This window comes from Macaca fascicularis, chromosome 12 (genome assembly GCF_037993035.2).
Source record: "Macaca fascicularis isolate 582-1 chromosome 12, T2T-MFA8v1.1".
In the NCBI taxonomy this organism is placed as follows: Eukaryota; Metazoa; Chordata; class Mammalia; order Primates; family Cercopithecidae; genus Macaca; species Macaca fascicularis.
The window spans coordinates 115,261,884-115,276,320 of NC_088386.1; the positions used below are offsets into that span (position 1 = coordinate 115,261,884).

The following is a 14,437-nucleotide window of genomic DNA, read 5'->3' on the forward strand; positions in this document are numbered from 1 at the left end:
TGGTTACACCTGTGAGCCTCCAACGTGTGTGGAAGTGCTTCAAGATGTATAAAGCTCTGCAAATAGGACATTCTAGTGTTTGGTTGTTGGCTGAGCATGGGTGGTGAGATTACCAACTGCCTTTTAAGATTTTAAGCTACCAGGAGCAAACTGGCAAGAACGATCAGAATATCCAATGTGTGTACACTCTGACCTCAGCACTGATCTGTTGGTCCTTGTAGACAGGATGGGTGGGAAAGCCTGGCAGGGGCTATAATGCTGGAGGTGGGGACCCTCAAAAAACAGCAGGGGCCAGGCCTGCCTGGCATGAGGGGTAAAATAAATGAATATGGAGTCCACCTCCCCATAATGTGAAAGGATGGGCAACTAGACCACACAGTGTGGCTGGGATGTGGCTGGGGTGGGGGGGCTGCCATTCCAGCTGTGGTCTCATTCACACTTTCCCCACTCCAGGAATTATCAGTGGAAGGAAAACAAGACAGAAGTCAGCCTTCCATCAGTCAAGAGTTGTGCTCCCCTCATCCCCACCCCATGTTTTCATCCCACCTCCCTCCCTTTGGAGGCTCTGGCCAAGTTCAACCCCCACCCATCTTGCCTCAAGACACGCCCACAGACAGTGTTTGCTTGAGAGTCTACTTTAATGATTCAGATCTGGGTCATCCAAGAACTGCCCCTCTGAAGGTCAATGGGAAGGGTGCTGGGGCAGGGAGGCTCCACATGAGGTCTCAATCAGCCACAAGGTTGCGGCCCACAGTAGGAAATGGTCCAGAGAAGTCCTAAAATGAGAAGAAACAAGGGATCTAGAGTCAGGATGTGAGATGATGGCTCCTCCCTCATCTGCCCTCCTTCCACAAATACTGTAGTAACAGCCTGATTTGAGTAACCCTTCGGCATGGTGACAGCTCACTGACTGAGAGCCTGTACCCTTGGATCTCACATGTAGCCCCATCTCTCCATGGTTTGCCCTTGAGCTCAGGTCTGGAGAAGAATGGCAGCTCCTTGTTTGCGTTATTCCTGGGAGCACCAGGGCAACCAGTCCCCCACAGGTAGGTCTCTGTCATTTCTGTCACTGAGCTCTGATTATGTTGCCCTAGCAACCAATCCAGGCTTAGGAAGCCCAGCTGCCACATATGGAAGTAGGAATCCGTTTCCTTGGAGAGTATGAGGAGCTGGAACCCCCTGTGGTGCAGGTTGCCTTTAGATGGAGGGTGCAACCAGCCGGGGGTGCCCTGCTTCACTGCCACCACCCAAATCCAAGCCACCTCGGTCTCCCTGGACCAGGATGAGCCTCTCCTTACAGATCTCTCAGTTTTCACTCTTGCTCTCCTTACAGTTCATTCCTCAACATCACCAGGGAGGCCTTTTAAAATCATATCACATTGTGACATTCCTTCCTTAAAATTTCCCAGTTAAATTACCACTGCACTTAGAATAAAATCCAAACCTTTTGCTATGATCTGTGAGCCCCTGTGTGGTCAGTCCTGGGTCTAATTCTCCACCCTCATCTTCTGCCACTGACTTTTCTGTCCATTCTTTAACATGCCATGGTATGGGTATCTCAGGACATTTGTAGTGGCAATGCTCTCTGCCTATCTGCCTAAGATGCCCTTCCTTTACATCTTCCTCTGGTTGCCACCTTCTTATAATTTAGGTCTTAGTCCAAAAAAACAAAACAAAACAAAACAAAAACAAAAACAAACAAACAAAAAAAACCCCTCTTTTTTCAATGTGGAGGAGTCTGATGTTTGGAATGACCCAATCCCACTGCAGTTCTTGAGAGGAAGGGCAGGGACTGTGCAGGGGAAAGAGCTGGAAATCAGAAGACCTGGGTCCAGTCTTAGCTCTGCCACAAACCCATGGTGTGGCCTTGAGTACATCCCATGGTCTGGGCCTCAATTTCTCATCTATAAAGATGGATGGTAGTACTAGATGGGCGGTTTCCATTCTGGATTCTGAAGAGTTCAAAGATCCCAAGGAAATGTCTCAGAGCCTTGCCCGGGTGACTTGCCCAGGCCATAGAGTAGAGCAATGGGGAGGCTGAATGTGAGGGTCTCTGAGCTGCACCTCCCATTCATCGAGGGAGTGTTGCTATCACTTGCTGTATACAAAGGCGTATATGGCAAAAAGGAAGACCTTTAATTTTGAAAACTCTGCAGTTTCAATGCCTATTTTAAACTCTTAATGCCTATTTTAAACTCAATGCCTATGCATGATCTTATAGATAATTTCTTCCTTAGAGGCTCCCAGCGCCTGCATCATGTCCAGCCCCCCATATGAACGCCTATAGGAAGTCTGAGAGATACAGAAAATTAGGGGTACCTTTGATTAGGAATGGAAAAATCTTTCCTTCAGCTGTCTGCCCTCATCCCAATGCCCATTCTCTTCTTCCTATCTGCCTCCCTCATTTAAACAGGTCCAACCTCCCAAGAAAAAGTGAGCCCCTTACCTTGACAGGGTTGGCCACCTCTTGTTTCAGGACCTTAGAAACCACTTTGGAGGTAAAGCACTGATCCCTGTTCACCTTGGCCAGGGGGCTCTGTGAGGAGGGAAACCAGGAGTTGAGAAGGAGGCAGAAAAGGGTGAGAGGGCCCCACAGGAAAAGCAATTGGATACAAAGTCAGGGATTCACAATTCTTGAGAAGATACATGAGACTCACTGTGGGGAATAGGAGTCAAAGTTTCTCCTCTTGCTTGCTTCTAGAAGAGACAGGGAATGACACACTGGACCTAGGCTTGCCACACCTACCTCCCCTCCCTTTGCAGATATCACTAATGGATCATGAAATTTTTCTCTGCTGATTCCAAACAGGACCTCTGAATTATTCTCCTCACAGTGCTCCTGGAAACTTCTACCCGCAGCTTTAGCACACATTCCTTCCCTGTTCCGTCTGTCTACCAGAATGGTTGGAATGACCACAGGTCTCACGCACCTCACCCCAGCGGTTTTAGTGGGGAAAACTGCCTTGCCATCCTTCAGGCATGGATCTTGGGGATGCAGTCTGCTGGTGTGCTCCATCTTTTGGATCATGGCATCCTGGGTGATATCATCCTTCCAGAACAGACCTGCAGGATGAAAAGATGGGGTGAGTTGACACCTGGGACACTCAGATCCACTCCAGGGATCAGATCAACCTTTCCCTCAAGTACACATTAGATTACATTTTACAGAAAGAATTAAACAAGATGATGTATTAAAGTTGCTTAGCATAGTGCCTAGCATATAATATTCAAATTAGGATTATGATGACAGTCTCTTTGCTGGTTCATTTGATGCTATTGTGAGGATTAAATGAGGTTAGGAATGTAAAGAGTGCTTAGAAAATGCCAAGGCAGTGATTATCAAACTTTAGCGTGTGCATCAGACTCTCCTGCAAGGTCTGTTAAAATACGGACTGCTGTTTCCCATTCCTAGGGCTTCTGATGCAGTAGGTCTGTGCTGAAGTTCAAAAATTCACATTTCTAACAAGTTTCCTGGTGAGGTTGATGCTGCCAGTCCAGGGGTGCACTTTGAGAACTACTGCTCTAAGGCACTATGCACATATTAGGCATTAGCAGTGGTAATATGAACTCAAGGAAGATTTCCTATCTGACTCTCTCCTCCCCAACATTCATGAAACTCTGCTCTAAAACAGGGTCAGCCACATGTTGCCAATGGACTCTCCACTCCCTTTCATTCCTTCCATCTGTTGGTCATACAATTTCCTACTCAGAGGCTGAAGTAGGTGAGTGTTTTCCTGGCTGAGAACTTGAGGAGTCCTGGCTTTGGGAAAGCTCATATAGTACCGGGGTTGAGGGGAGACTAGTCTCAAGGAGTTGGATGCTGGCCTTTTTCAGGTGTTTTTTTCCCTAGAAGCCTCTACTGGGCTCTTCCAGGGTGTTCTAGTGCAAATAGTCCACCCATCCAGATCCCACCCCTACTCCTGTCTCATCCCCATGGGGGTAAATGTGACAAGAAAGTTTTAAGTAGAGATATTTGGGGAACAGAAAGCCTGTCCTCAGGTCAGATAGCCCCTCTTCCCCCTCCCCATATCTAACCAGGTCCCAACCTCTGTTCTCCAGCTTTTACTTACCTTGGGGCAAAATCTGCTGGAACACAACCTGTAAATGCTGGAAGACTGGGGTGGCAAATCCTTGGAGGGGCCAAAGCTGCCCTACTCCTACTTGGTCCTGACCATCTAAGGGCAAAATAGTGGTGTCAGCAAGGAATCTGGCCAGAAGCCTTCCACATCTCAGTTGAAGAGAAGCAGGTTCCTTGTACTGTTGCTCCTGGACCCCTGACCTCTGTTCCCCCTACCAGCACCTTTGCCTGCTTCAAGTCTTCCTTCTTTAATTTTTCCCTTCCTCCATCACCACTTGCCATATTCTTCAGCCCCTGGGCCTTGTTCACTCTTGGTACCAACTTACAGATTAGAACCAAACTTACAGGCAAAGGTAGAAGTTCAGGTGAGCAGAGGCTCAGAAAGCTAAGCACACGAGAAAGGTAATCAGGTGGGTAGGTGGGGTTTGGGGAAACAGGTGAGCTTCATCTTAGGGAAGTCATTGAAGCCTGGAAGTGTTAGGGAGAAGGCCTGGAATCATTAGAAATAAAAAGTATTGATTTGTTTAGGGTTTGAGGGTCTGCATCCTTTTCCTGAAACCCACAGTTTGCCCAGTTGTGCATGGGGGAAGGACAGGGGTTGGGGAAGAGAACCCCTAATGCTATGCACACCTTCCTTCTTCCAGATAAGTGAGATGGGGCTGGAGGACAGTCTGTTTTTTGCTATAGTGTAGTTACCATGAGTCATTCTGGACAGGTCTTTAAAAAAGGGAATTTTCCTACCCAATCAAGTGGATGTCTAATAATTTCCTGGGGGGTGAGCGTGACAAGAAAGTTTTAAGTAGAGACATTTGGGGATGAGAAAGCCTCCTTAAGGAAGGAGTGGAACCCCCAACACCCTGAGGAGAAGGAAAAGAGTTTCGGGAAGGGGAGCTGGTTCTCTGAGGCAGCGTTACCAGACTGGTGGGACGGAGTGGTGACCCGCACGGGCTCGGCCTGGGCCCCGAGCGCGCCTGGCGCTGTCCGTGGGGCTGAAAGGTGGGGAAGTCGGCGTGGCGGCGGCGCTGGGCGGAATGTGGGTGAGGCATCTCCGCAAGGCTTGGCGGTCCTTCCCCACGGCACTCATCCTCTCATTGCCACCAGGCCTCCCCTCACAGTTGTTCCTGAATCCGCTGCATTGGCCTCTTAAGCCCAAAAAATCAGGCAGTGAGAAGGGGCGACAGACTAGGAGTTTGCGCTCTCTTCCCCATGCACTCTGCGCAGGAATTCTCGAGTTTGCGCAGTCGGGCGCGTGAGTCAGCGCGGTGTCTACCCGGGTTGGTGCAGGGGACGGGGAGAAGGACGGTCCCATTCCCCCTCCACCCTGCTTTCCCTCAGCCTAGCGGTCCCCTTATTGGAAATCGGATCACAGCACGAGGAAGCCCTAGCTCGTCTCCCCGCCCAGCCTTCTCCCTGGAGCCAAGACCCCGATACCCGCAGCCCTGGTCATCTCTTTTCTGGCCTTTCTTGCTTCTCCTGTATCCACATAGGCCAGTTTTACCTCTCTCTGTCCATTTGTCTTTCCGACCTCTTTTCCAAATCCCCAATTTTCCCCTGAACGCCCTTCTCGTGGGTCCAGACCCCATACGCCCAGCCTATCCCACGCCTACGCCTCTTTCCGCGAGATGCTCTCTACATTTTTCTCTTCTCACGTCCTTAAGCACATTCTTTTACTTCCAAATTTCCTAGTCTGGAGGTCCCGTTCAGACCCCCACTTCTCAGGATCGCTTTCCGGGCCCTGCCCGCACCCCCCAGGATTCCTCCTGACCGTGGGCACTAATGTCGCTGCAGCCCCCTGGGCAGCTGTTCAGCAGCAGGAAGCAGACAAGCAGCCGGAGCCCCTCGGAGCCCCCAGGCCACAGTGGGTGCTGCATCCTCCCAGGCTCGGCGTGCTCACTCCCCGGTCGAGTCTCAGTGAAGGTAACGGCCGTGGCCGAGGGGCTGAGCGGGGCTGAAGCTTCCCACCAGTCCGCGACGCGGAATCTGTTTAACCCTCCTCGGCAGTTCAGCCAATAGCGAGCGGGCCCTGCCCCTGCGGTCGCCTCCCTAGCTCCTTCCCCTACCGCCTCCCCACCCTCACCTCTTGGAATTCCTGACCCGGCTTCTTTTGGACATTAGCTGGGTCCCAAGAACCACCGCCTGTACTCCCAGTCCTAAGGTTGGAGAAACGGATGGCGTATAAGATACGGGTGCTAATTGTACCTACTCAGGTTTGTTGTGAGAATTAAATATGAACAGCGATGAAACAGTAGGCACTCAAGGAATTTAGTTTATTTTATTATCTTTGATACTGTCTTTACTCTGACCCATTTAAAAACCTTTAGAAATCATATAGGTTCGACCTGCAATATATATATATATATGGCATATCCATTCGCTTTACTCCACATCCACTGCCATCGCCCTGGTCCAAACCACTGTACACTATACGTTTTGTTTTTTTTTTGAGACAGTCTTGCAATTTCAGATCACCACAACCTCCTCTCGACCTCTGCTCAACCTCAGGCTCAAACCATCCTCTCACCTCAACCTCCAGAGTAGCTGGGACTATAAGTGTGCACTACCATGCCCAGCCAATTAATTAATTAATTAATTAATTAATTTATAGAGACAGAGTTTTTCCATGTTTCCCAGGCTGGTCTCAAACTCCTAGGCTCAAGCAATCCTCCCACCGTGGCCTCCCACAGTGTTGGCATTACTGGCATGAGCCACCATGCAAGGCCTTGGACACTGCACTCTTTTAAATTGAGCTGTTGTAATAACTAACTAGCTAACTGACCTCTTGCTTTCATTCTTGTGTACTTATAAGCTAGTTTTTGAGCTTTCTAAATCCTAGACTGGCATTAAAAAAATTTTTTTTTTCATTAAGCTTAAAACATTTGTTAAACTGGGCTTGGTGGCTCATGCTTGCAATCCCAGCACTTTGGGAGGTCAAGATAGTGGATTATTTAAACCTAAGAGTTTGTATACTGAACATTTGGGATTGATACATTACAAAGGATTTTACAATACAATACACAGAACTATATTATTATCTTTAAAGGGTAATAGTTTGAGTTTGTTCTGGCAGGCAATTAAATTTTTGGCAAAAAGTCTTGATCCTGTGGCAGTCTGGTTAGGGAAGGATTACTTCATCCTGTTCTCAATTCTAGGCCGTATCTCTTAGTCCTGGGATATGGTGCTTATGGCTAAGGTGTGGTCCTTTTGGATTTCAATGAAACCCAAAGTCATTTACCAAAACTCTCTATTTTGTGGGTCCTGAACTCCAAACTCGGTCACCCTAACACTGTGACAGCTGCCAAAATCTCTGTCCAGATATTTTTTGACTTTCTCAGTAGGTTCCTTGAAGTCTCACCCTGCACAAGTGCCATTTAGAAGATAGCTAAGGATTTGAGGGGAGTTGGTATGCAGATTTTGAGTTCCTCTCTCTGTAATTTACTCATTTTCTAAATTTCTTCCTCAATTTCAGCTGCTCTGGCATCTCTATACTCCAAAAGCTGCTTCCTCAGTTAGTAAGACTGCCACTTGCTGACAGAGCTGTTTCCCTGTGTACTGCAGTGAACTCTGAAGTATCTTCAGAGAAAAAGCCTATACATGTAGAAGTCACTTGGTGGACTTCCTTTTTTTGAGGATGATACTCCCTGTAGGTTTCTAACTCTTGATCAGTCTCCATGCTTTCATACAGTTATCTTTATTATTTTGCCTAGAGTATATATTCAATGTTAGTAGGAGGGTCTGACACAAGTTTCTGTCTTGTCACGCCAGAAGCTAGAGGTTTATCTGGTTATCACTGATTATGTACTGGACATATTATTTTAAAATAAATTTACAGCAATAATTTGAAGTCTAAGAACAAATGAATGTGAACCTGCTTTGTGAAGTATAATGCTCCTGGAAAAAGGGAAATATTGGTCTTTGGGTGGGCTGAACAAAGGTGAGTGTGCTCCTCTCAGTATTTTAAGATTTTATTTTATTTTATTTTTTATTTATTTATTTATTTTTGAGACGGACTCTTGCTCTGTCGCCCAGGCTGGAGTGCAGTGGCTGGATCTCAGCTCACTGCAAGCTCCGCCTCCTGGGTTTACGCCATTCTTCTGCCTCAGCCTCTGGAGTAGCTGGGACTACAGGTGCCCACCAAGTTGCCTGGCTAGTTTTTTGTATTTTTTAGTAGAGACGGGGTTTCACCGTGTTAGCCAGGATGGTCTCGATCTCCTGACCTCGTGATCCGCCCGTCTCGGCCTCCCAAAGTGCTGGGATTACAGGCTTGAGCCACCACGCCCAGCCTATTTTAAGATTTTAAACCACCAGGAGAATGGCTATCAAAATGATAAATGTACAGGAACATTGATGCTACTCTTCTTTCTACTGTTCATTGGAAGGGATTCTAAGCTGAGAGTAATACCCTCAGAAGACTTAGCAGGTTCTCAGGCCTATTGAACCAGGGGTTCATAGGAAGGAACTTTCTTTCTCAAGAAGAAAGAAAGACTACCGTAAAGTATAGCTGGGGAGAGTGGGCGAAGGAAGATTGTAATTCAGCTGTGGTCCTACCCTGCCTTACATTCATGTTACAAATGATGTCTGGAAGGAGAAGGAGATCAGAAGCCCAGGCTCCATGTGTACTAAGGAGTTTTACTGTTCTAATCCCTGCCTCAAATGTCCCCTCTGTTCTGGTTTTACATAATTTACTTCAGAAGCTCTGGCTGGGGCCCACACTGTCTTACCTCCAGACAAGCCCGCTTAAAGAATTTTCATGAAAACCCACTTTAAAAAATCCGTAGCAAGTTGTCCTAGAACTGCCTCTCTGCAGGGTAATGGGGCTGGGAGAGGAGGAAGGCCTTCCAATCTGTGACAAAATTTTGCTCAGAGAAGGAAACAGTTCAAAGAAGCTGTAAAATGGGAGGAAAATGGGATTTGAAATTTGTGTGTATATGTGCTAGGGGCTCCTCCTCCACAATATAAGCTCCCCTCACCCCACTATATAAGAGCCTCTAGTAGCAGTCTTGACTTGGGCAAGTCTTTAAGAATGGTGACTCAGCAACCACCTGACAGCTAGCTTCCCCTTGGCTCCAGTGTCACGATCTTCTCTCCCTCCCTGATTTTTCCTTAGGTACAGAGCTAGTCAAGGACCCTGAGCCTGCAAAAGAAAGGCAGATTCTTGTTTGCATAATTAGTAGCACCATGGCAACCAGTTCTTATTGTGAGGATCAGTCACTCAGTGCTGATGATGCCACTCCAGCGACCAATCCAGGTAGGAGAAGTGTAGCTGCCATGGTGACAGGAGTCTAGAAGCAATTTCCTTGGAAGCATAAGGATCTAGAGCCCCCTGAGGTTCAGGCTGCCTGTGGGGGTAGTGCAGGGCCAGATGGAGGTGATCAGCTCCACTGTGATTGCCTCGTCCAGGTCACCACAGTCCTTCTTGGACCAAGACAACACTTCCTAGCTGATCTATTGATTCCACTCTTTCCCCATCAATACATTCTCAAATAGCCTTTTAAAATTGTATATCACATCATTCTATTCCGTTCCTTAAAATCCCCAGTGATTTTTCCTCTGTACTTTGCATAAGATCTAGATGCTCTACTGTTGCCTACAAAGCTCTGTCTAGGCAGTTTTGGGCTTATTTCTCTAGTCCCATCTCCTGTCATTGGTTGTTCTGTTTGTTCTTCCAATGTACCATTTGAGAAATGAAAAAATATAATAACCAAAATAAAAACTCACTGGATGAGCTCCAAGCAGGATAGAAATGACAGAAGAGTCAGTCAACTTGAAGATGGGTCAACAGAAATAATCCAATCAGAACAAGAGAGAGAAAAAACACTGGGAAAAAAAAGTTAACAGAATTTCAGAGACCTGTGGGACAATATCAAAAGTCCAAAATCAATGTCATTGGAATTCCAGATTGAGGGGAGAAAGTGTAGTACACACAAAAAATCTGAAGAAATAATGGCTGAAAAATTCCCAAATGTGTCAAAAGACGTAAACCTAAAGATTCAATAAGCTTAATGAATGCCAAATAGAATAAACTCAAAGACTTCTATATACTCAGACACATTATAATAAAAATTCTAAAAACTGAAACAAAGAAAAAATCTTAAACAACACACGACTAAAGAACAATGGGATTCAGAAAACCAAATTTTTCATTATAAACCATGGGGGCCAGAAGGAAGTGAAATAACATCTTTAAAGTTGTGAGGGAAATGAGCTGTCAACTAAGGATTCTATATCCAGTAAAAGTATACTTTAAGAATGAAGGTGAAATAAGGATATTCTCAGATGAAGAAAAACTAAGATAATTAATTGCTAGTAGAAACATCAGGAATGAAGAAGAATAGAAATGACAAGTGTCTGAATAAATATCATAGGCTATTCTTCCCCTTGTGAGTTATTTAAAATATATTTGGTTAAAAGCAAAAATTCCGGCCTGGGCAACATGGCAAAACCCTGTCTCTACAAAAAAAAAAAAAAAAAAAAAAAAAAAAAAAAAATTAGCCAACCATGGTGGCACACACCCATAGTCCTACTTACTCAGGAGGCTGAGGAAGGAGGATTATCTGAGCCCGGGGAGGTCAGGGCTGCAGTGAGCCATGATTGCACTACTGCATTCCAGCCTAGGCAACAGAATGAGGCCCTGTCTCAATCAATCAATCAATCAATAAAATAAGGTTGGGCACAGTGGCTCACACCTGTAATCCCAGTACTTTGAGAGGCTGAAGTAGGAGAATCACTTGAGCTCAGGAGTTGGAGACTAGCCTGGGTGACATAGCAAGACGTCATCTCTACTAAAAATTAAAAAAATTCCAGCCTGGAAACATGGCGAAACCCTCTCTCTACAAAAAAATACAAAAATTAGCTGGGTGTGGTGGTGTGTGCCTGTAGTCCCAGCTACTTGGGAGGCTGAGGCAGGAGGATTGCTTGAGCCCAGGCGGTGGAGGTTGCAGTGAGCTGAGATCATGCCATTGTACTCCAATGTGGGTGACAGAGTGAGCTGCTCCCTCAAAAAAAAAAAAAAAAAAAAAAAAAATTCACTGGGTCTGGCTGGGTCTGATGGGACAGTATGCCTGTAGTCTTAGCTACCCAGAATGCTGAGGTACAAAGATCACTTGAGTTCAGGAGATAGAGATTGCAGTGAGCTATGATCACACTACTGCACTCCAGCCTGGGCAACCTGTCAAAAATAAAAAAGCAAAAATTATAACATTGATAGAATTTTCAATGTATGTAAATGTAATTGATTCTAATAGACAACTACAGCATAAATGGGGAAGGTAAAGAGATCTGTATCCTGGTAAGATTTCTATATTACACTTAAAATGGTAAAATAGTGATTAAAAGTAGACTTGAAAAAATTAAGTATGTATACTGTAATTCCCAAAGCATCCACTGAAAAAATTAAACAAAGAAATATAGTAAAAAATTACAACAGATACATTAAAATAGAATATTTAAAAGTGTTCCAATAATCTAAGAAAGGAATGGGGAGGAAAGGAACAACACAATGAAAAAAGAGGAAACAAACAGAAAAGAAACAATAAAATGGCAGATGTAAATCCAAAGATACCAAAAATTGTACATTGTCTAAACATATAGATTAAAAGACAGAAACGACCAGAATGACTTTAAAAAATAACCCAACAACATGTTATCTACAAGAAACACACTTTAAATATAACTATGTAGATAAGTTAAAAGTAAACAAATGAGAAAAAGTATGATGAATCAAATAAAAACTGGAGTGGCTATATTAATATCAGATTAACTGACTTCAGCACAAAGAAAAATACCAGGGTAAAGAGGAACATTACGTAATGATAAAAGGGTCAGGTCATCAAGAAGACATAGAACTCTTGATGTGTATGTACCTAACACCAGAGCCTCAAAATACATGATGCAAAAATGAACAATCCTAAAAGGAGAAATAGACAAATCAGTAATAATAATAATAATGGTTATTATTATTATTCGAGACAGAGTCTCTCTGTCACTCAAGCTGGAGTACGGTGGCATGATCAAGCTGGAGTACGGTGGCACTCAAGCTGGAGTACGGTGGCTCACTGCAACCTCTACCTCCAAGGTTCAAGTGATTTTCATGCCTCAGCCTCCTGAGTAGCTGGGATTACAGGTGACTGCCACCATGCCCAGCTAATTTTTCCATTTTCAGTAGAGACGGGTTTTCGCCACGTTGGCCAGGCTGGCCTCGAACTCTTGACCTCAGATGATCCACCTGCCTCGGCCTCCCAAAGTGCTGGGATTACAGGCACAAGCCATCTCACCTGTCCCAAATCCATAATTATATTTGGAGACTTCAACATTTCTCTCTCAGTAATCAAGAGAACTAGTAGACACAACAGCAGTAGGCTTACAAGAACTTAATCACACCACAAACCAGTTGATTCTAACTGACATTTACAGAACACTCCACTCAACAACAGCAGAGTACACATTCTGGATTTCTTTCTTCTTTTTCTTTTTAATCCTGCATATGTTTCTTTGGGATTTCTTTTTTTTTGAGACAGTAGAGTGGTGCAATCTCAGCTCACTGCAACCTCTGGCTCCCGGGTTCAAGAGATTCTCCTGCCCCAGTAGCTGGGATTACAGGTGACCGGCATAATGCCCGACAAATTTTTGTATTTTTAGTAGGACGGGTTTCGCCATGTTGGTCAGATTGGTTTCGAACTCCTGACCTCAGGTGATCCGCCCACCTCGGTCTCCCAAAGTGCTGGGATTACAGGCCTGAGGCACCGCACCTGGCCGGGAATTTTTACATTGAAGGCTTACATATGTTTTTGTAAAACTCTAAGCCATTAACGCTAAGTATTGTATCTCCCCATTCTGTCTCACCTCTCCTTTTCAGTCTTCAGTGAAGTGCGTGTTAAACATTATTGCTCTATCCTATATAGTTTGTTTTTTTTTTTTTTGATACAGGGTCTTGCTCTGTGTCATCCAGGCTAGAGGGCAGTGGCACAGTCACAGCTCACAGCCTCAACCTCCTGGGCTCACGTGATCCTCTCACTTCAGCCTCCTGAGTAGCTGGGATTACGGGCATGTGCCACCATACCTGGCTAATTTTTGTATTTTTTGTAGAGGCAGGGTTTTGCCATGTTGCCCAGGCTGGTCTTGAACTCCTGGACTACAGTGACCCATCTACCTCGGCCTCCCAAAGTGCTGGGATTTCAGGCCTGAGCCACTGCTCCCAGTTCCTGTATAGTTCTTACCCTCACTTCTGTATTTTCAACAGCCTTTATTCAGTATTTTCTTCTTATTTGTACTCCAGTTTATGAATGAATTATCTATTCCACTGTTTTAATCTGTTATTAATCCTATCCCATGAATTTTTAAACTAGGGTAATATATATATATATATATATATTTTTTTTTTTTTTTTTTTTTTTTTGAGACGGAGTCTCACTCTGTCACCCAGCTTGGAGTGCAGTGGCGCGATCTCGGCTCACTGCAAGCTCCACCTCCTGGGTTCATGCCATTCTCCTGCCTCAGCCTCCCCCGAGTAGCTGGGACTACCAGCGCCTGCCACAATGCCTGGCTAATTTTTTGTATTTTTAGTAGAGACGGAGTTTCACCGTGTTAGCCAGGCTGGTCTCGATCTCCTGACCTCGTGATCCGCCCACCTGGGCCTCTCAAAGTGCTGGGATTACAGGCGTGAGCCACTGCGCTCGGCCAGAAGATTACTTTTAAGGCACAAGTTACAGTTATGCCAATAGCAATAATGGCACCCAAAAGATACTATACTGATGTCCTCAATGTGCCAAAAGAAAATAATGGACAACCTAAAATTCTTTTTCTTTCTTTCTTTTCTTTTTTTTTTTTTTGAGTTGGAGTTTCACTCTTGTCGTCCAGGCTGGAGCGCAATGGTGTGTTCTCGGCTCACCACAACCTTTGCCTCTTGGGTTCAAACCATTCTCCTGCCTCAGCCTCCCGAGTAGCTGGGATTACAGGCGTCTGCCACCATGCCCAGCTAATTTTTTTGTATTTTTAGTAGAGACAGGGTTTCACCATGTTGGCCAGGCTGGTCTTGAACTCCTGACCTCAGGTGATCTGCCTGCCTCGGCCTCCCAAAGTGCTGGGATTACAGGCGTGAGCCACCGTGCCAGTACTAGAATTTTTAAATTCTAGAATTTTTCTTTGGTTCTTTTCCAAATTTGTTTTGAAATTTCTGATGGTTTTCAGTTCTGACAATATTTTCAAATTTGTCCTTTATTGCCATGAGCAGAGTAAGCCGTGATTTTTCATCTGTATCTGGCGACACTGTGGTACTATTTTTGTTTTCTATTATTTTTACTGCTTCTCACTCAAATTGTCTCATTTCCTCGTGTGACTGTGACTGTTTATCTTTGATTGTGTGCT

At 45.1% G+C, this 14,437-nt stretch overlaps 1 protein-coding gene across 7 annotated transcripts; it reads right to left on the bottom strand.

Moving 5' to 3' along the window:
- Positions 1-619: 619 nt before the first annotated feature.
- Positions 620-6,000, bottom strand: RESP18 (regulated endocrine specific protein 18). 7 transcript variants are annotated; one of them, XM_074010251.1, is made up of 6 exons: positions 5,844-6,000; positions 4,071-4,175; positions 2,936-3,063; positions 2,447-2,536; positions 925-2,292; positions 620-776 (listed from the first exon to the last, which is right to left on the bottom strand). In XM_074010251.1, exons 1-5 carry the CDS (start codon positions 5,947-5,949, stop codon positions 2,197-2,199), a joined length of 525 nt encoding a protein of 174 aa, XP_073866352.1. In that variant the 5' UTR covers positions 5,950-6,000; the 3' UTR covers positions 620-776; positions 925-2,196. The 7 variants fall into 7 exon arrangements, 6 of the variants coding, with proteins under 6 accessions (XP_073866352.1, XP_073866351.1, XP_073866347.1 ...); XM_074010248.1 differs by lacking the exon at positions 925-2,292 and adding an exon at positions 2,658-2,697 and having other exon boundaries at positions 726-776; positions 2,931-3,063; XM_074010250.1 differs by lacking the exon at positions 925-2,292 and having other exon boundaries at positions 2,931-3,063.
- Positions 6,001-14,437: the final 8,437 nt, after the last annotated feature.

Coding starts and splice junctions, on each gene's coding strand:
- RESP18 (XM_074010246.1), bottom strand. CDS start 5,949: ATGCAGCACCCACTGTGGCCTGGGGGCTCCGAGGGGCTCCGGCTGCTT. Junction 4,176..5,843: donor CAGCGACATTAGTGCCCACG/GTCAGGAGGAAT, acceptor TTTTGCCCTTAG/ATGGTCAGGACCAAGTAGGA. Junction 3,064..4,070: donor CCAGCAGATTTTGCCCCAAG/GTAAGTAAAAGC, acceptor TTCATCCTGCAG/GTCTGTTCTGGAAGGATGAT.